Source organism: Uloborus diversus, chromosome 3, assembly GCF_026930045.1.
Source record: "Uloborus diversus isolate 005 chromosome 3, Udiv.v.3.1, whole genome shotgun sequence".
NCBI classification, from domain to species: Eukaryota; Metazoa; Arthropoda; class Arachnida; order Araneae; family Uloboridae; genus Uloborus; species Uloborus diversus.
In genome coordinates, this window is record NC_072733.1 from 128,638,678 (window position 1) to 128,661,851 (window position 23,174).

Consider the following 23,174-nt stretch of genomic DNA (forward strand, 5'->3'; position numbering starts at 1 on the left):
TCCGCCGTTCAGAGGGTGCTGTTCAGCATACGCACGCGCTCCCGGTCTGCAATTCTAATCATTTGCATATCATGCCCTACTTTACATTTCCTGCAATTTTCAGCTCACTCGCGTAAGTCCTTCGTGGTGTTGCAATTTTCACAAACAGGAGTGTAGTTATTTCACTGAAAGTGCATAACCTTCCTAAAACCCTCAATAGGGAAATCAATTTTATAAACTAAACGCTGTATTGAAATGTTTCAATGCTGAGTAGCGATCCAAAATTCAGCATACAGACGGAAATCTAGAATTGTTCTGGTCCTAGACTGTACTTACTTTTAATTATGAAGTTAAATGTCAAACGTTAGGATCTAAAGGCTAGTATTCTCCCCTCTTATGAAAAATACTGACTGCTGATGGCAATGTTTAATTTTTTGAACAATTGGTGCCAACGCATTGGTTGAGCCCTAGTGAAGAGCTATTTTGTTCAGAAAAAAAAAACATTTTTAGCCCCAGTTCTGCTGTTGAACACGCCATTTTTTTGGTCCATGTAAAAAATTTTTTTTGTGGCCACTGAGGAGTGTCCACTAGTCTCGACCTTAACCACAGCTAAATATGTATTGCGAACTGCTGCGAATGTGGAGGAATAAAAAAGAAAGCAAGATATGTTTAAAAATTCATTTTAATACAACAAATGCAATGTATACCACATTCAGTATAATTTCTCACTGAAATTCTCAAATTACTTTTGCACATGGCTTTAAAAAAATATTCTCTCTTCGTTTTATAGTCTAATCAAAAGACTGAATATTTTGATTTTATTTACTTTGGAATTTAGTAAATAAGGTATAAGACATTTACTCAAACTGGCAAAATGCTTTCAACAAAATACCATGTTTCGAGCAATAAAAAAAGAAAAGAATATATATAGCGTAAATTTTATAATCATTTTTTCTAAATAAAATATTTTTCTTGAAAAGTGCAAAAATAAGTCACATAAATCTGAAGACATAGTGTTTAACAAAATACCATGTTCAAAAATAAGACCTTATGATAAGGTGAAATGTAAGACCTTAAGTTTTTAACAGATGGACATTGACACAAACACAAGATCACAATAAATACAAAACAAAATTTAAAAAAAAAAGCAGTAAACTATACTGAACTTAGGAAACAAAGCAGAGATAATGCACAGGCTTGTCCCATAATCTAACACATATCAAAATATGACAGTAGATATGCAACCAATTCAAAATGCTCTAACAATGACCATTTTTTGGAATGCTCATTACTATGTATGATTATTTGTATAACTCAATTTATGCGTATTTTAACAGTGTTCACAGCTGTCACATCAAATACAGATTAAACTTTGATATCATTGATTAATCATATAACTTAATAGTTTTAATAAATCCATGAATATTTATTATTATTTTTTGTTTAAATATATGCTTCTTCATTCTAATATTGCCATCCAAACCTATCTTTACAAGTAAATTCACACTGATTCATATTCTGTTAAAAGGCACCATTCTAAAATTATCTAAGCAATTTAGCATAGTTTACTAAGTTGATAGGGCTTTATGCATTGCAGGTTAACAGTGCAAAAACTTAGTTGTCTTTTCACAAGCATTACAGCAATAGTAGGACTTCAAAAAATTATGAAATACTATCCAGAAATACTAAGCTGTCTACTGAGAATTTTTTTTAAAGTAAAATTTTATTAATATTATTTTTCTTTTATAAACACAAAAAAATGTGCGCTCAAAAAAATTGCTTGCATTTGACTAGATTTTCTTACTTCATTTTTTGTTCAAATATGAACCATAAATCTAATTTAACTCTGGAACTAGGAGCAATTTAGGGTATTCTAGACTTAACTATGCTTGAACACGTTTTTTTAAATCGAAACAATACAATATAAAATACTGTACAGTGGTGGTCAAAATTATAAGGACAGAGGTAAACCCCAGAGGTAACCACCATATCTTCACTGTATTTGGTCGGAAAGTTATGCAAATTTTATGGCTAGTAACTGTTAGTAAATGAAACTTTTTTTAATAACTTTTATTGGATATACAAAGGAAATTATTATTTGTAGAAGGAAGTTTGTTTTGACATCCTTCCTCGACAACCTATGTTAAGACATCTAAGTGATATGGACAATTAGATTTAAGTGTCCTAAAAAGCAATATTTGCATGTTTTGTTCTGCAAACTGCGCTACATAACGATATAAATGCTTAATGAGCGATTGTGGAAGTCATGTTCTATTTATAACTTCTTAAAACAATTAGAGAAAAGGAAAGTGGTTGCTTCAAAAATTACATGACGTACTGCAAGTCAAATTGCAAAAAATTTTGATAGAGATCGGGAATTAAAACTTTCTCAAAAATTCCGGCAAATAAGGACAACAAAGACCAACAGACAGGAAATCTTCTCTTTCAGTGTGTGTGAAACTAATAACGATAAGACAAGTGTGCTTCAAAAAATAAACATCAAGAGCTATTGGATGGGCATTCAAAACACGATACAGTGCTTGAACTGTTCAGCATCTTCTACAAAAGTAAAAAAAATTTTCAATGCGAAACAAATGTCACGAAAGGCTCTTAAAAAAGTCCAAAGAGGCCAGGAATTGAGCGTGCCAAAAAGGCGTTGTTATGGGTAAAAAGTGGGATAATGTAATGTTTTTCGATTAGAAGAAGTTTAATAAGGGTGGACTTATGGACAAGATGGTTTCTGCTATTTCTGGTATGATCTTTTTGGAGGCAGCTCATTAATGGTCTGATGACATTTTGCAACGGAAAGAAACTTAACACCAATCTTTTTGTGCAGGGCAGAATGAATTTGGATAGTAATGTTGATGTACTGAACAATATTTTATAAAATCAAAAACAGAAGTGGTCGGACCGTGTTGCACAGGGTAGGAGAAGATGAAGATGTGGAGAGGTTGAGGGAGCTGCTGAACGAAGGATTTGACACCCGTGCCATGGATCACAGGCGATTGACACCACTCCACCTCGCTCTGCTTCTGCGCAAGGAAACCACAGCAGAGATTCTGGCAGAAGCCGTCCCTACAAAGGACAACTAGGATGGACATAGATGCACTAAAGAATATACACAGGAGGAAATCGTATAATTGTCAGTAGAGGCGTAAAATTTATCGAAGGCGGCTCTGTAAATGATAGCGTTGAAATCTCATCTCCTCCACCAGTCGAAGATGAAGAATATGATGATAAATCTGTGGATGAATCCGGAATGACTCCTGAAGAAGAACGAACAAAAGAAGGGATGCCTAAACGATCAAAAAGAAAAAACAAAGTGAAACCACCAGATCGCTAAGGATTTCCGCTGATGAACTTCAGAATGTTATTGAAAACTTCAAAGATGTATTTAAGATGAATCCAGCAGAAAATGAAAACTGGCTTCAAGCAATAAATGAAGAAATCAAATCCTTGTCCCAGGATAAAACTTGGGAGTTAGTAGATTTTTCATCTGGAAAGAAAGTCATAGGAAATAGATGGGTATTTAAGCTGAAGAAGAAAACGGTAGAGTAACATGTTGCAAAGTGTGCCTTGTTGTGAAAGGTTAAACTGAAAAATTTGGAATTGATTTTGAACACTTTTACACCAACAGTGGAATATACGACAATCAAAACCTTTCTAGCAGTTGCAGCATATGAAAAATTAAATATGAGACATATGTGTTAACCGAGAAGCCCTTTTTTTCTGCCAGGAAACGTGAGCCAGAAGCTGGAACCTCTCGTCCGTTCGCACCAAAAACGGACAAAAGTGATTGGACCGCACTGCATAGGGTGGTAGAAGATGAAAACATAAAGAGGTTGAAGGAACTGTTGAACAGAGGATTCGACACCCGTGCCCTGGATCAAAGGCGATTGACACCCCTCCATCTTGCTCTGCTTCTGTACAAGGAAACTAAAGCAGATATTCTGGCACAAGCGGACCCTGCAAATAACAACTAGGATGGACATGGATGCACTTCTCTTTATTTAGCTGCAATGAGAGGGCTCCTCGGAATATTGAGGAAGTTCCTAGCAGTCGGTGCAGACACGCGTCTCCAGAATAGAAAAGGACAGACTGCCCTCCACAGCATTGTGTATCAAGGGAAAAAGGCGGCTTCAGAAATATTAGTTGACACTGACGATGCAAACAATGTCCAAGATGCATCTGGGCGATCTACTCTGCATTTTACTGCAGGCAGAGGGTATGTTGGCGTCGTGAGGAAGCTGGTTGCTGCCGTTGGAGACACGCATCTCCAGAATAGAAAAAGACAGACAGTCCTCCACAGCGTTGTGTGTCAAGGGAAAGAGGCGGCTTCAGAAATTAGTCGACTCGGACGATGCAAACAATGTCCAAGACGCATCTGGGCAATCTCTTCTGCATCTTGCTGCAGGTGGAGAGTATGTTGGAGTCGTGAGGAAGCTGGTCGCTGCTGGTGCAGACATGGGTCTCCAGAATAGAAATGGAAAAATGTGTTAACCGAGAAATCCTTTCTTTCTGCCAGGAAACGTGTGCCAGAAGCTGGAACCTGTTGTCCGTTTGCACGAAACACGAGAAAAGTGGTCGGACCGCACTGCATAGAAGATGAAGACATAAAGAGGTGGAGGGAGCTGTTGAACGAAGGATTTGACACCCGTGTCCTGGATCAAAGGAGATTGACACCCCTCCACCTCGCTCTGCTTCTGCGCAAGGAAACTACAGCAGAGACTCTGGCAGAAGCGGACCTTGCAAACGACAACTAGGATGGACATGGATGCACTGCTTCTTTCACCTGGAAAGACAGCCATTGGAAATAGATGGGTATTTAAGCTGAAGAAGAAAATGGTACAGTAACATGTCGCAAAGCGTGCCTTGTTGTGAAAGGTTAAACTGAAAAATTTGGAATTGATTTTGAACACACTTTTGCACTAACAATGAAATATACGACAATCAAAACCTTTCCCGCAGTTGCAGCATACGAAAAAAGTGCACGTGAGACGTAAGTATGTGGTAACCGAGAAGCCCTTTTTTTCTGCCAGGAAACGTGAGCCAGAAGCTGGAACCTCTCGTCCGTTCGCACCGGGAACGGACAAAAGTGGTCGGACCGCACTACATAGGGTGGTAGAAGATGAAGACATAAAGAGGTTGAGAGAACTGTTGAACAGAGGATTCGACTCCTGTGCCCTGGATCAAAGGCGATTGACACCCCTCCACCTCGCATTGCTTCTGCGCAAGGAAACTACAGTAGATATTCTGGCAGAAGCAGATCCTGCAAACAACAACGAGAATGGACATGGATGCACTTCTCTTTATTTAGCTGCAACGAGAGGGCTCCTCAGAATATTGAGGAAGTTCCTAGCTGCCGGTGCAGACATGAGTCTCCAGAATAGAAAAGGACAGACAGCCATCAACAGCGTTGTGTATTAAGGGAAAGAGACGGCTTCAGAAACATTAGTTGACGCGGACGATGCAAACAATGTCCAAGATGCATCTGGGGGATCTCCTCTGCATCTTGCTGCAGGCGGAGGATATGTTGGCATTGTGAGGAAGCTGGTTGCTGCCAGTGCAGACATGCGACTCCGGAATAGAAAAGGATGGACACCCTCCACAGCGTTCTGTATCAAGGGAAGGAGGCGGCTTCAGGAATATTAGTTGACACGGACGATGCAAACAATGTCCAAGGTGCATCTAAGCTATTTCCTCTGCATCTTGCTGCAGGTGGAGGGTATGTTGGGCTTATGAGGAAACTGGGGGCTGTCCGTGCAGACACGTATCTCCAGAAAAGAAAAGGACAGACAGCCATCAACAGCGTTGTGTGTCAAGGGAAATAGTCGGTTTCAGAAATATTAGTTGACGCGGACGATGCAAACAATATCCAACATGCATCTGGGCGATCTCTTCTGCATCTTGCTGCAGGTGGAGGGTATGTTGGGGTCGTGAGGAAGCTGGTGGCTGCCGGTGCAGACATGCGTCTCCAGAATAGAAAAGGAAAAATGTGTTAACCGAGAAGTCCTTTCTTTCTGCCAGGAAACGTGAGCCAGAAGCTGGAACATGTTGTCAGTTTGCACGAAAAACGACAAAAGTGGTCGGACCGCACTGCATAGGGTGGTAGAAGATGAAGACAGAAAGAAGTGGAGGGAGCTGTTGAACGAAGGATTTGACACCCGTGTCTTGGATCAAAGGAGATTGACACCCCTCCATTTCGCTCTGCTTCTGAGCGAGGAAACTACAGCAGAGATTCTGGCAGAAGCGGACCCTGCAAACAACAATTAGGATGGACATGGATGCACTGCTTCTTTCAAGATGAGTATTTTAGCTGAAGAAAACCGTAGAGTGACATGTTGCAAAGCGTGCCTTGTTGTGAAAGGTTAAACTGAAAAATTTGGAATCGATTTTGAACACACTTTTGCACCAACAATGAAATATACGACAATCAAAACCTTTCCAGCATTTGCAGCATATGAAAAAGTGCACGTGAGACGTAAGTATGTGGTAACCGAGAAGCCCTTTTTTTCTGCCAGGAAACGTGAGCCAGAAGCTGGAACCTCTCGTCCGTTCGCACCGGGAAAGGACAAAAGTGGTCGGACCGCACTACATAGGGTGGTAGAAGATGAAGACAAAGAGGTTGAGAGAACTGTTGAACAGAGGATTCGACACCCGTGCCCTGGATCAAAGGCGATTGACACCCCTCCACCTTGCTCTGCTTCTGCGCAAGAAAACTACAGCAGATATTCTGGCAGAAGCAGATCCTGCAAATAACAACAAGAATGGACATGGATGCACTTCTCTTTATTTAGCTGCAACGAGAGGGCGCCTTGGAATATTGAGAAAGTTTCTAGCTGCCGGTGCAGACATGCATCTCCAGAATAGAAAAGGACAGACAGCCATCAACAGTGCTGTGTATCAAGGGAAAGAGTTAAAAGTTTTACTTCATATAGATAAAGTGACCACACCGGATATTACATTCATTGTGAACATATTGAGCAGGAAGAATGAATCTCTCAGTGAAATAGATTGGAAAGAAGTTCTAAGAGTCATCGAATATTTGGACTCATGGGAGGACCTTTGTTTACAAATTGACTCTAGCAGCCCATCAACTCTGACTTGTTACACAGATGCTGATTTCGCATCTGACCTTGCTACTAGAAAATCAAGAGGGGTAATGCATTTTTCTTAAGAAACAACCGTATATTTTGGTCCACTAAGAGACAAAATTGTGTTTCATTATCTTTACCCGAGTCTGAGCTTTACGTGATCGTCGTCTACTTGGCTGTTGACTCTTTGCAAGTTCTTCATGCGTTCAGAAATAACCATTACATGGCTGCCAACCAAGAAGACGAAAGGTAAGCCAACCTTTTCTTCAAACAAGTTTAATGGAGATTTAGTGGGGCATTCTGGCACTCAAAGTATGAGAAAATATTATTCAATATTGAAACAAGCAAGAACTTATTTCTCCATCGAAAAAGTTGGGATAAAAGTTTCTAAGAACATTCTTCTACTTCCATGACATCAAGACTGATAAAGTGATTGAAAAAAAGGGGGGATAGTATTTATTACTAGAATTTATCTGGGCAAAATGCTGGTTGCCCTTATAATTTTGTCCAGTTTTAGCAATGACATTATTTTTTAAATTAATAACAGCAAACCATTTATAGTTCATATTTTCAAATGTTATGCATTCCACGATGATTTCTGGTATAAAAAGGCATTTTGTGTAAAATTTGACAGAATTATTTCAGAAATATATTTTTTTCTCTGCAACTTTTCTGCTGTCCTTATAATTCTGATACCACTGTACCAGAGTTTAATAACTTTGTTTTTTAATATGAAAAATAATTTTAAATGAAGGATGGTAACCAACACCAGAACGAAATTGTACAGGAGCTCAAATATCTCAAGCACTTTAACTTCTGATCTACTCAAACTTGTGTAAAATGCGTGTGTGTATGTATGTTTTTTAAAAAAATAATCAGGTAAGGATCAGAAACTTATTGAAATGAATTAACATTTTTTGTGATCTTAAACATGTCTGCATAATGACAAATACAATTTACATTGTATTGCTGAATAAAATAATATAAGTAGACTTAAACTTAAAAATACAAACACCTCTAAAAAAATTTGCTAAGTGAAAAAGTAAATTCATAAAGAAACAAATTCATTCAACAAAAATCATGATAAAACACTAAATAAATTAGCTCACTTTGATAATTGCATAAAATAAACATTTTTGCTTCATTTTAAATTCTGAAATGATAACTATGTGAATGCTTTTATTAATAACTTCATTAGTAAACTATTCACACAAGCATATTGGTGTTTTGTTCAACAAAAAATCCAGAGGGGTCAGTTCATAATTAATTTGTAATGTGCTGCACATTTAAAACGCTGCTATAACTTTTAAGAAAAAAATCTGTATGACAAAATGTTGAGTTTTAAGAAGATATTTCACACCTGTGTGTGTTTAGAACCTGTCATCCATAGACTACATAATTATGCTGTTCATATGCTTTACTTATACGATGAAATATCTCAAAAGCAACCATTGTCTGTTCCACAAAAAACTGTACGGGGTACTTAAAAGGCCATTCAAAAACAAGTAAAACTATACATAAAATATCAAAGAACAAGATTTGTACTATTGCATTTTTGTGAAAATATTTCATTTCTTATAAGGAGATTCAGGATACATATTTGGACTGATAAACCAGTTAATACTGCTACACAGAACTAGTTACAAAAAAAAAAAAAAAAAAAAAAAAAAAAGAGAGAGAATTTTTTAGAGCCTTTACAATAAGGATAATTAAGAATTGTTATGTAACCTGAAAAGAACAAAATATTATGCTTAGTCAAGAAAAATTGAATGTTCTATAAGAGCAGTTTGTGGAACATAATTTTGTTCCACCAATAATATTGGTTGTTTAATAGAGGTGGTTGCTTTGAGAAAGTTCATTGCATAATCCAGTTTTGATAAATCCAAATATACTAAAAGGATATTTGATAATGTTTAATATGTTTGCAAAAAAAAAAAAAAAAAAAAAAACCCAAATCCTTCATACGACAAGAGACATAGCAAATATTAACTACAGATGAGCTTCATATTTTAGCATTGAAATTAGAGAACAATTAAAGTTGCAACAGAGACGAAAAAGATTCTTGCACAAATTATTATAATTAGCTATTTAAAATTTATGAATTTCATTAACTGTATTTAGGTAAATTTGAAACTTTGCTAATTCTAAAGCAAATGTGCAAGAGAAATTAAATATTGAAATGCACAAGAAAAGGAAACCTCAGAGGTTTCAGAAGGATTAGAAAAACTTGTTTATATGCAAATATAACTGAGAGACCATATATCTAGCTACCATAATACTTTTTGAATTTGATTTTAGATTGATTCATATAAAAATTAAGTGATAGGAGAAAGGAGAGGAAGTAAAAGCACCAAAATATTGGAATGGTTCGATTTTAGAGAGTTAAAATATTTATGGGACAAAAAGCAAAAGGCTCTTCAGGTTAAAAATGGCAAAGTTGTCATGCATGTCATTATATTTCATGAAAAATAAAAAGAAACAAAGATTTGTTCAGCTTAAACTTCTTTAAAAAAATGCTTTAAAAAATGCTAATAACTTAATTTTTTATCATTTCAAATGTTATTGAAATGAAATTGCAGATTGGATGAGTTGTATAGAAGCAAGTGGATTGTGATATTAGTAGACTTGTCATGTTCATTTTACCCTAAAAATCAATGTAAGGGAAGATTACTCATATACAAGATTGCCTGAATATAAAGTTTGACAATTCATGAATCTAGATTTGAAAACAAATTTGAGAAATTAATTGTGAAAATGTTTGTTAAATCTGGAATTAGATAAAAATTTTGAGATTCTCAATCAACTCTGCTATTTATCTCTTGTCACATGAATCCCCCCCCCCTCCCAAGTTATATGAAGATTATAATATATTTATGTATACTTTTATTACAAGCATAATTTAACTCAAAAAGGAAAAAAAAAGTGTATATAACAATCAAAGAGATAAATAAGTACAGCAGTTAATTTAAATGTAGTTAAATGTTCATAACAAAAGTGTGTATTAATATTGCACTTGTTACAAGCACAGCTGAAAGAATAATCCACTCCTTCCCAAAATTGTACAGGACCCGACAGTCTGCCCCCCTAAATTTATTATGAGAACATGAATCTGATATAACTTAATTCTGTTTCCTTTTCGTAATAGGATGCAAGAAAAACTCCAAAGAGCCAGCAAAAGAATCAATTCATTGATGCAAGTAAAAGGAAAGCCACATAGGTGGTTTGTTTGAAATTCATAAGAAATTTATTTTGTAATAAAAGTAGACAGATCGACAAAATATCATGTAGCAACCACAAAAGAATATAAAACAGGAAAACGTAAAAAACAGGTACATAAAAAAAAGAAAAAATATCCAATATTTATACACCTGAAAGTACTGTCCCTTGGAGTGAACTACAGTCGGACCTCCATATATTGAACTTCTATATATCGAAATTTTCTATATATCGAAATCCCAGCAAACTTCCATGTCCATTGCATAGAAAAATTGTTTCTATTTATAGAAAAAATCTCTATATATCGAATTTTTTTTCCAGACATTCATAGATTTTTTCTCCACTTTAGACTGTTTGTCTCATGAGAAATGAAGGTTAGGGGAGAAAATTATGTTCACCAAAGGTTGCTATGAAACTCATAAGGAATCTTGGGTTGAGGGGTGAGTAGATAGGTCGTTTTTCTGTTCTGGAGTTCTTAAATTTGTTCAAGTTTATTTAAAATCTTAGTTGTAATCAGTAATTCAGTAAAATCAGTTTCAAGTTATTAGTTTTGTCTGTTGATTATCATTTCTAGTCTTTTTAGCTTCAGTGAAAATCATTCAAGTTAAGTAGATTGATTTTTTACTTTTCTCTCGACTACCATCGTCAAAATGAAAATCCCCTAATGTTGCGGATGAAGTTGAATTGCTGAAGAATGAAGATGTCTGAAGGCGCAAAAATGTCATTTCTGGTAAATTTAGTATTTCCTCAAGCAGAATGCCAGCTTTTATGAGAAATCGGAAAGTCATGATAAAAGTACTGAAGCTTAAAGAAAACTTTGACTTAAAAACATGAAACATTACAGTTGGTTTTTTAGAAACAATGCAGTGCTCAGTAAATATTTCACATTTAATTTTTTAATTATTAACTTTCATTTAATCAGATGCTCGTATGAATTCTAAATTGGATTTCATACACAAAAATTAGCTTTAATGTTTTAGGAGATTTTTACTAAGATCATTTCTATACATGGAAATTTCTATAAAGCGAATTTTTTTCCTGCAATTTGCTACTTCGATATATGGAGGTCCGACTGTATTTCGGTTTTTTAGAATGCTAAAAAAACTTGATATTTTAAATTAAAATTTAAACAATTTAAAAAGCAACAAAACATCATTCCACCAATGATAATAAAAAAAAAATTTTGGGCCCAAAAAACCCTTTTATTATTTCAAAAGAGTTAGTACTCTGCAAAATTTTAAAAACATTCTCCAGTAAGGGGGTGGGGAAGGAATTCACAAGAAACGAGGCGTATAAAGAAAAATGCTCAACTGTAAATACTATGAGATATAAGAGTAAAAAGCTCATATATATCTATTCGCTAGATACTGCTGGCAATAATATTCAGGAACGTTCTTTCACCACATGGTGCCAAACTGAATATTTGACTATGCAACATCTATAATTTAAACTACTTGCTGAGCATTTTTATATGGAATGTTTGATCTAACTATATATGTATCAAACACTTCATAATTTTTCAATTGTAGTGTAAAATTTGTTAGGTTGTACCTGTAATTAAGAGAGTGATTTGTTTTCCTTTTAAAGAATTGAGTTTATGATTAAGTTAAATATCTCACTATTACTAAATAATTACATAAAGATTGTTATTGCAAAATCAGTTAATAGTCAAATCTTAGGCATCATAGATCAATTCACTTTACAAAGTACCAAGTATCAGGAAAGTCAAAATGAATATAGTGAATGCAAACAGCTATAACTATTTAATGGAAAAGAACTTATCGATAAGATTAACACAGAATGTAGACTGAACTTCGAAATTTCTTTATGTAAGATGCAGCTGAAGTGAAAAGAAAGCTCACAAATGCGAGAGAGGAAATGTTTTCTGCTCATATCTACAGAGATTTCCAGACATGACAACTAGCGATTTTTTTCTATTGGGTTATGAGAGTCCCGAGGATCCCTTGTTCCTATCACAATGTGACCAACCATATGGGAGTCCCTTGGGAAAGATGTGAAAGACAGTGTGCATGTGCCACACGTGCCTAAAACAAATGAAGAACTCAAAGTAAGCATTTGTAATGCACTTTATCAGTGACGGATCAAATGCTTTAGAATGTATGGTGTAAAATGGACTATCGCCTAGATAGTGTCCGTGTGACCAAGGGAAGTCACATTAACATATATTACATCTACTTATGTATACAAAATTTTGAAGTTTCATCTAAATTCTGAGTTAATTCTGCTGATTAATTATTTTTTACTAAACAGTTTTAGCCATTTGTAATTGCGATATTTTATTTTGACTTATCTGGTATATTTTCACAAAACCCTAAATATTTCAGCAATAAAAATAAAATTCATTTTTTTTAAACAGCTATTTTTTATAGAATAGAATTGCCCTCAATGTCTAAAAATTATAATCTTCTAGTTCTAAAGTTAATCTAGTGAATTTTAGACTTGCATAACAGTTGTTCCTTAAGTTTTTTAAGATCGTTCATGATTACAATCAGCTGGAACTATAGTATTCAGAAACTTGCATGAGCAGAACGAATTGGGTGGAAAATATGAAGATAACATTCTATACTTTATTTAATGAAATTATTTAATTCTAAAAATGAATTTAAACTTTCAAACTGAAAGAACCTGATGCATACTTGTCAACTTTACAGAGAGAAAAAAAAAATTTGGTTAATAATACAAGACATTTATTTTTGCTCGAAAGATACTAATTATCTTTCATACAAATAAAAATTGAATTAACTATAACAAATGAAAATACTCTTAAGGTATAAGCAGTATTAGTACTGAAATATGGCAGTTAAGGGTTAAAATTTTATAGAAAAAAACTATTTCAGGGTTCATACTCAACTTTGAAAATTAAAACTAAGGAGTGTTTAAGGATTTTTGCAGGAGTTCATTTTACTTTTTAAGGACTAGTTTGTTTAAAGATGCATTTTTTAAAATGCACTTGAGAAAAATATGTATAACTCTAGCATTATTTATTTTTGCTTTTATCAATATTGAATGCACCAATATACTATAGTAAAATTGCATTTACTGCTTCTTAGACTTGAGCCGTCTGGGAATCAAATTCAAATACGAGAGGAGAGAGGGTGGAGAGGAGGGCTTAACCATTGAAATATGTTTTATTTTGAAAATGAATAAAAAAAAAGAGATATTGACCAAAAATTAATATTTTCTCAAAAACAAACCAGGTACTAACAATTTCCAAACCAAAAAAAAAAAAAAAAAAGAGACTTTAAAATAAAAATAAAATAATTTCTAAAATAAGAACTATAATAAGCCAACTGAAAGTAGTAGAGGCCAAAATAACTTCCAACTATCAAAATTATTGAAATATTTACAGGATACAAAATGACTAACTTCAAACACAACAATTTTTGGAGAAGCTTGTGCTTGATTTTGGCATAGAAATATAAGGTTACTCATACAAGATTGAAATACAGAAAATTCAATTTAAATATTAGGGATCCTTTTGAAAAAAAAATGTACAAATTATTTTAACCTCCAAAATAGATCAAAATTTTGTAGACCATTTCAAAACTTTTATGTGACTTTGCTGATAAACATAGAAAACTGACAATTTTTAAGAATTTTTCTTCTAAAAAGTATGAAAATTATAATTTTAGGAAATTGCACTATTATGTCACTTTTGATAGATTGTCTTTCAAAAACTAATTCTAATGCTCTTAAAAGCTTTGACAGTCACTGACAGTTTATTAATTTATCTCAGAGAGTAAAAAATTTCATGTAAAAAGGTAGAAAAACATTTGTAATGAGGACATCAGGAGACAATTCTCAAAAACCAGTCTCCTGCAGAAAACAGTAAAGTTGGCAAGTATGTGAAGATCACTTATATATGTAATCTTTAATTTAAAAAAATGATACTATTAACTGAAAATGATAGCACCAATTCCAAAATGCATGTTAGGTAAGACCTTAATAGAAACATGGAGGCTATTGTCAGTCAGACATAACTGAGATGCACCCTTCATATGCTTTCTCTAAAAACAAATTTCAAAAAGGATTGATACTAAATTTGTGTAGACAATAGATTTATTTTGACTTCCTCTTCGTGTTGAAACAAATAAGTTGCAATAGTATTTTAAACTGAAAAGAAAAAGTATTTAAAATGCAAATCTTTCAGAAGTTATAGAAAAAAAAAAACACTGCTTACTGCAATGAATATATATATTTTCAAATTAAGTTTCAAATGGAAAATCTGTAACAAATAATGAAAACAAACTTCTCTCTTGCATTTTACAATATTGAAGTAAAAAAGTTTTGAAATTCATTGATCATTTTGAAAATATCTAACGATATAGAAACAAGATTCTATTTATTAACATCAACTTTAATTTTCAGACTATCCAAAATTCTAAATGAACCCTATGTTTTGGATTAGCTTTACTTCAGCAATCTCAATTAACTCATATATGGGGAGACTGGGACAAAATAAAATCAAGAATTTTAATTCAAAGTGCGAAATGTTTATGCACTTACTTACAAACACACAGAAAGAGAAAATGGTTTGAGTAAAGCTGAAATTATGAGCATACATCAGTCATGAGAAAGATCTGCACCAAAAAACAAAAAAAAGAAGAACCCTACAAGGGCAGAATTAGGTAACATGAAATAAAAATTATCACAGAAACTTAACATTCATCATTATTTGTTAAAATCATGTTTTAAAAAGATAATATTATGCAGCATTAAAAAAGCATGGAATAAAAGTGCTTCATTTCTTAGCTAAATTCATAAAACAAACTCAGTTTGACTTCAAGAAAAACAACAGCATGAAACAAACAATCAAAACATGAACACAGTAAGAAAACATTTATATATAAGCTATAAGTAATAAAAACCGAGATTTTAAACTAAAAGAAAATTTTCAAGTAACAATGTTCTGTCATTTGGATTAATAAATTCATTTTAAAACGTATTTCCAAACATTGCAAAATATGAGCATTACAATTTGATTTTCTGAATCAAATAAATTGGTCTAAAAGCCAATACTTTTTTATCACTGGAAATGTCAACAGATAGGAAGCAAGAAATAAAATTAAAAACTTCAAAATTTATACTGTACAAATTACATACATATTGACAAAAATATGCCCCAGGACAGTTGTACAAAAGGGGTAATTTTTACTGTACATAGTATCACTGAATTCTTACTACTTTTATGCACATATACGAAGGGCAGTAATTTTACAAAGCTGCATATTCAGAGAAAAATCAATCACAGAAATACCACTGCCGCTCAGCACACAATATACATACCTTACTTATTTACAATACTAATCACTCATTTCACAGTTGCTCCCTTGCATTCTATAAACCATAGTTTGAAGATCTTGATAATTTCATAAAGCTAGGAAAATAAATTACTAATATCTACTCTGCACATTACATACATTGATGGCACTTAATTAGTTCTTGGATTCGTAGTCTTCATTTCTAAAATAAGATAAAGCATAAATTTATTGACATTCAAAAAACTTACTTTATATACAAATTAAATTAAAAAAAACTTTTTCTTTAAAATATTGCAGCAAGTGCTCAACTTAATTGAAATTCTTACACTGAATAAGCTAACTGCAAACTCTTGCTCATGATTGAGTTAATGAGAATGTCACCAATTGCTACCATGTTATTTACGGTTCTTAATATGCATATTACTATTTTAGATGTATTTCTGCGTAAAAATAAATTAAATTTACAAAAGGATTGATATCGTGGCTCCTTTTCAGTGCCAGCACTAATGAGGTATCTCCGATAAGGGTGGTTACCAGTACAAAGATAACCTTAATTATTTAAATGTTTATTTTTAAAAAAACTACTTCAATACGATGTAATCTTATCCAGAGCAATTATTGTAAGTGCTAGTAAAAATAACTATATGTCCAGCTATTCATAAACATGCCTACTTGCTCAGTTCAATTTCATTTGAATTTTTTAAATACTTAGCATCATGGAAAATTTTTCATGCTGTCATGCTCACATTCAAGCTGCCACAGTTGAGGATGATAAGAGCTATTCACAGAAACTTAAACTATAAGTGTGCTAAACACATACCTGGACTAAGGGTATAGGTGCCAGATGATGTAGTAGGTGATGCACTTGGAGGATCATAAGCATTACTACTGCGTATATGAGTTTGATGATGGAGGGCAGGTGACACATTATGACTGGACTGGTGTGTCGTATATGAAGGTTGCCCAAGATGTGAATATGTACTTGAGGGTGAAGTTTTTGTACCATGACCTAAAGTTGACATATGTGAAGGACTTGCACGTGGAGGTAATGGACTGTGACTACGACTGTATGCAGAAGGTACTTTTTCAATTTGAGTCATAGAATGAGCTGGCACAGGGGATAAATTTACATGAGAATTTGAGCTATGATGGTTTGGTGAGGTAGATTTACTCTGGTTTGAAACAGGTGGAGATGTGCTAGCCATGAAGTGGCTGAGGGAGGTAGCTGGAGATTGAGAGTTTGATTTCCAAGGGCCTTGTATCTAAGAATGAAAAATAATTCATGAGGATCACAGTATTAAATTATGGAAACATCGGAATATTTCGGAAATAGTTTGTTAAGTTATGAAAGCCATCAAGAATTTTAAATGTAAATAATTGTATTATAAATTTATACTGAAAATTATACATTTTCTTATGAATTGGATAAGAAGTTGTTTAGGGTTAACATTTATGTGGATCATTAAACAATCTTTGTAATATTATAGAACATATAGTATCAATGTCAAATAACTCTAGACTATACCTGCATTCACTATTATTGTTCTTACAAGGAGACTGTACGGTCTATGAAATTCAGATAGAGATGAAATTCCGCAGATTAGTAGTACCCCTTGAGAGTGTCCACACAGTGAAGTAATAAAGCGCACTAGCCACAACTACCGAGAAAAAACTCTAAAGTTTTACGCGCAGCTTATATACTAGTAGAGATTTTTGCCAGCAGTAGCTCGGTGGCTATGTGGTCAGCGTCAGGAGGAGTCCATCTCTTTGATCTGCCTGTTTTGCCGCGTCTTGGCTAAAATAGGGGAAAAACGGCCGTCTCTGACGTCATCCTGGAAGCACCGACTCTCATTTTTCCATAGCTCAATCAGGGCCGCATCAAGCCTTATCGGCGCCGTCGTGCAAATGTCTTGTGAGAGCCTCTATGCGCTGGCATTCAGGGAAAATGAATCGATTATTGCAGAAAGGGCATAAGTCACATTTTTTTAAAAATTGAGTTAGCTATGGTTTCCCCATGCTTATATGTAAAGACATTGACTAGTGTAGCAGGGAAGTCAATTCTTGTTCAACAAAGCACTTTATTTAGGGGTCACATTTTTTGTTTAGTGCAGAAAGGGCGTAAGTCCCGGACTTATGCTCTTTCTGCACTAAACATGAAGGAAGAAATAGTAAGACGCAATGGCAAGATCCTAGAAGAACTAGATTTTTTGGCATAATGAAGTAAAAAAAAATAACTCCTTTAATCTAACATAATTTCGGTAATGGTAGGTTTGTCAGTTCGGGAGGTTAGGGGGGGGGGGAATTTGAAGTCACGGAATCCGAATGAAATTCGCTAATTTCTCAGGGGTTTTATTAACATCACTCTAGGAACTGCGAAAAAATGTACGTGCTGGCCTAGAGCCATTATTTTTTTTCTTTGAGAAATTCCTAAAGTTTTTAGAAGGATTAGAAAAGTTTCCAGAACTTACTTCCTTCTTTTTTCGAACTTTGAAAGTCATCCCGTTATTTTACTGGCACTCGAATTGTTCCCCAGAGCCAACATTCCCTGCATGCGTAGCATGCGTTTGTTGACCCGCCATGATGATGTGACGTCATAGGAAAGATGTTGAGTAGATTCTTGCTGTATGCATGTGGGAAACAATTTTAAAGAATTTAGTTTTAAACTGTAAACTGTGTTGAGTTGTTTCCTCAATGTAATTTATGCATGCTTTTTGATATACGTCACGCCATCGCGTAGGGAGATAGGGAATGCTATTTAAGTGTGAACTCTCAATCAATCATTCTCTTATTGTATCACCTCTTGTTTTACTATGTTGTGACTGCAGTCCAATGTTTTTCGAGGTGCTGAGATTGTGCCTGGGAGCTGTGTGCTCCGGAGTTCCACGTAGTATAGTGGATTCTTTTTGAAAGATGTAGGAAGTTTTGTCGTTGAGCCCAGCTAGAAATGCGGGCATGTTCCAGTTGTTGCCTTGAGATGAGTTTTTAAGTGAGGGATTATCTCTCTAAAATTGAGAGTTTAAATCAAGTTGTTTTTTTTGCTGTGAAAAGGCCTAACAAACAGGACCATTGAAGGTCCACGCTCGAGAGCTGGATTGGATGTTCATTAGTTGAACGGATGGTTCCTGTTGTCCAGGAGGACAGGTTTCTTTTCTGAATTCAGCATGGTGGCATGGAATGGTCACGGACAATTTTGATATGGGATCCAAATTGGTGGATCGCGCCCTCACGTGTTGTGCCAACTTTTAAGGAAGGAATAGCTTGTTTGGTATGAACTTTTTAACTCGTTCGTATGAACTATTCCGTTTATGGCATTGGACTCAAGGTTGTACTTATATTAATCTAGTCATATAAATTTTACTGGAACTTTAAACGATACTATTTTTAAGAAATGTTTCCTACTGATATTTTGGAAGGATTTTTTATTCAATTGTTGGGGAATGTGAATTTTATTTACACTTGTTATTATTTCCATGTTTTGACATATTTATTGTTTAATAAAATTTTTATTTAATTGTTAAATATGTGTCTGTAAGTCCTTTCTTCCCGAGCAGATCATTCCACAAATTTTCATTTGGGTTTGTTAGCTTAAAACCTGCTTTTAGTTCATAGGCGTATTTACGGGGGTGCCAGGGGGTGCGCCGCACCCCCAAAATTTTTGGTTGGGTTTTGAAAAAAATTAGTTTAGTATATTTCACTCAGAGACGCAGTTGGGGGGAAAAAATTCATAGCTGCTATATTAGTAAATTTACTTGAATCCAGTGTAGTATCCCCACACGTTGCTAGTGCAAGAAAAACATAACTGTGCTCATATTAAGAATTAAAGTAATTTTATCCATTTGGAAAAAAAAAAAAAAAAGCCTAATAAATAGTTTTATGAAAATAAAGAAACTTCTCAAACAATTTATTGTTCAGTTCTGTGTTATTGTATAGAATAATTGCATGTTCTGTAATTGTGTATTTATTCGTATGTCAATACCAATTCTTCTATTTTGAAACAACAATGGTTAATAAAGCCCCCCCCCCCCCCCCAAAAAAAAAAAAAAAACATGGCTATTGCAAGTAACTTTATCAATAAAATCTATATCGAAATCAACCGAAAACCAGACTTGCCAACCTAGACAAATGAAAAATCCTGCAATTTGCATGATAAAGCCTGCAATTTTATTTATCAACGTACCGACATATCAAAATCGCAATAATATCTTACTTTCAGAACAGAAAAGTTTTAATCATAATATGCTAAGATTAAAATGATGGCATTGTGTTATAAACGAATTTTTTTACACAGAAAATATGGATTTTATACACAGAAATAAAACAATTTGAAGTTTAATTATTCTTTTATTAATAGAACTAGTAATTAACTGTTGAGGTATAATAGCAAAATGAATACTATTAATCTAAAGCATTTCTAAACAATTAATAAGCATATACTTGTCAAGATATTACATTTGATAAGAAAATTTTGCTTAAAAAAAAATATTTTATGATTTTAAAGAATTAAAAGTGCAAGATTTTGCCTTTTTTAAAAATAAATCATCAAACTTTTTTTCGAAGCAAGGAGCTTTCATTTTGGACTTGACTGTCAGCAAGCTTTCTAAATTTTCATTTGATAACTGAGAACGAAACTGAGTGTGGGTTTTGGTTACCATGCTAAAAATTCTCTCGCATTCTGCATTACTGTGTGGTAAAGTAAGCAGAGAGAGCATAAATTTACATAGCAGATCATATTTTTTTTCAGTATAATTACTCAGTTTCGCCCACTTCACATCCATTCTTTTTTCAGTTACAATATCCTCAGGCAAAGCTTCTACTTGGAGAGAGCAAAACTGAACTTGCAGTTCATCTAGTAATGCATCAGAACTTTGATATTTTAGAAGCTTTGTCAACACTGGAAATTTTTGGCAGAAGAACTGTACACTAGAAAATGAAGATGTCTCTAACTTATTCAAGTTCAATACTTGAGCATTAATTAATACTTCATCATTAAATGGGAACTTACGATACATATAATCACAGACAGTAGTGAAATAAATCCTAACTGACTTAAAAAACTCTTTTTTTTTACTTGGTTTTAAGGATTCCACCACTTTTGAACATGTTTGTCCAATCACAAGATCTGAATCTAACCTCTGATTTTCCACACTATGATATTTTACATCTAACAATGAAGTACTGGTTTTAATTGCTGAAGAAACAATAAATCTGGATAAAACATTCCTAAAAGTTGTAATTAAAATTTCATGAAGAATATGTATTTGTGGAGATCCTGACTGCAACTTGACATTGGGTTCTTCAAAAAGTGGTATAGTATGAGTTAAAAATAAGCAATAGGCTTTACTTAAATCAGAAGTTAGAAACATAAAGATTCTTTCTTCTCTCGAAAGAATATTTTTGGACAGTTTATGATCACCAACATCAGGATCTAATTTCTGTCTTTTAACAGCGCTAGATTGAAAATTAGCTCTAGATGATGTTGACTCTACTACTTGCATGTTAAAACGGCTGCTTGTTTCAGAGGCCTTTACTTTTGGAATTTTGTAATCTTTTAAAGTATTATTTGAATTAGGCTTGCTTTTCAGTTCTTCTTTGAAAAAAGATACCAACGGATCCCACTGCTCCAACAGGCGTTTTAGAGAACGCCCTAATGAAAGCCATCTAGTTGATACATGTTTTATTATTTTTCTTGTCTCTGTATCATGCAATGCCTGAAATTGCTTTAATTTTTGTTTTCTTTTGGAACTTTTATCTAAATAGTAATATATGTCAATAACATATTCCTCGACATTTACAGGGAGCATAGCTGCACCTTTTTCAGCTGCGAGATTTAAAAGATGGCAAGGGCAGCCAATAACACATAAATTGGAAATGCTTTTACTCATAATGCCAGCAGCACCAATTTTTTTTCCTATCATCACAGGGGCATTATCAGCCCCGAAAGCTAGGCAATTGTCCAGATCAATTTGGTTTTCATTCAATGCGCTTAATAAAAGATGAGATATGTTTACCCCAGTTCCATCTGATTCTAAAACAGGTGAACACAGCAAAGAAGACTCAATTTGCAATGAAGATTCATTATAATATGTGACACAAATTGGATATAATTTACAATCAGTTTTGTTACTACCATCAGTAGCAATTGAAAAAGGACTTTTCTTCAGTATTTCCACAATACTTTCTTTTTCAAACTTTGCCATCTCTTTAATGACTGCAGTAGTTTTGGTCCTTGCGCACCCATATTTTTTTGCGATATCGCTATCGGGGAACATCTTTCGGAACAACGCTCCAACGTGATCACTAGCATGAATTGCGACATTATGCTCCACAATAAACGTAGTAAAAAGAGCTTCCGCACGGATAACATTCAAGTCTTGATTAGACTTAAGGGCATCAAGTTTTTTATTATTTTTTAAGCTAGCCGAGTTCCGTGTATGTTTCTCTGTGCTTATATGTTTTTCTATGTCAGCTTTACCTCGATGCAAAATGGAGAAGTCACAGGCACAGGTGGAGCAAAACGCAAAGTGTTCGCCTTTTCTTGACGATTTGATTGACGGAAATTGTTCAGTGTAGCTTTTGCTGAATGCCGTCCGATATTTTTTTGACATCGTTTCGCACTTTACAATTTATATTACTCAACACGCAACACAACATACATGTACATTTACAATTTACATTACACAATTCGCACTCGCACCGGCCGACACAAACAACAAACAAGTTCTGACCACGTGAGCTAGCAGGAAAACCGTCAAAGTTAAAGTTATTTTAGTTCACCTGTTTCTTCCAATGAGACACGCTACGTGATCAACGACGTACTCCGTAGAAACAAGCGAGTCCCATGTCGTAGCCTACGAAAATTCTGTCCGTTAACCTCTGTGCTGCATTGCATTTTCGTAGGCTACACCTGCGTTTCGGCAGTTTGGCAAAACGCCAAAAAACTGTTTGAGAGCTTTGCGGGCGGTTTTTTTTTTCTCTTTTCAATCAAAATGAATATTTTTTTGAAGAAATGTATTAATTTTTGGTGCTGTTAAGTTTTTGAACACAAATCCGGAGATATCAGCGCTAAATCCGGATGTGTTGAAAATAACGTAAAGTACGGAGACTCAGGCCTAAATCCGGAGGGTTGGCAAGTCTGGAAAACCAATATTTTTAAGGTAAATTTTTGAAGGAGGACTCCCGGACACTTTGCTGCAGTGGTGCATCCAGGGAGGAGGGAGCACAAGACTGGTGACCCTCCCCACAAAATGCTGAGTAGATGTTTTTAAAAAAAATTCTTTATTATTGAAGAGAAGAAAAGATCTCATTTTAAGAAAACGCAGTTATTTTACGAAAAAAAAGAATGTTGGGGAAAAAAATCTTAAATTTCTTTCAAAAAGAAATATTGACATTTAAATTTTTCAACAGCTTCAGATTATTGGCGGCGAATTGTGTGCCTCCTCGCACAATCCTCTTTCTTTCATATCTCACCATCCCCCCCCTTTTTTTTTTCATTTTTCCTATTTCGTTTTCATTTTTTCTATTAGTCCTCAAAATTTTTCTTCTCCAAAGCTCTTTCTCCAGTCAAAGCAGTGGTTGGAAAAACTACTTTTTTTTGTAGCGAACT

The 23,174-nt window shown here is 34.3% G+C and overlaps 1 protein-coding gene across 1 annotated transcript in view; it reads right to left on the reverse strand.

Moving 5' to 3' along the window:
* Positions 1-7,209: 7,209 nt before the first annotated feature.
* LOC129218944 (ubinuclein-1-like) overlaps positions 7,210-23,174 on the reverse strand; it is a 225,001-nt gene continuing 209,036 nt past the window's right edge. Inside the window, 2 exon segments of the mRNA XM_054853264.1 lie at positions 7,210-7,379; positions 16,392-16,833. Coding sequence (XP_054709239.1) covers positions 7,210-7,379; positions 16,392-16,833 — 612 coding nt within the window.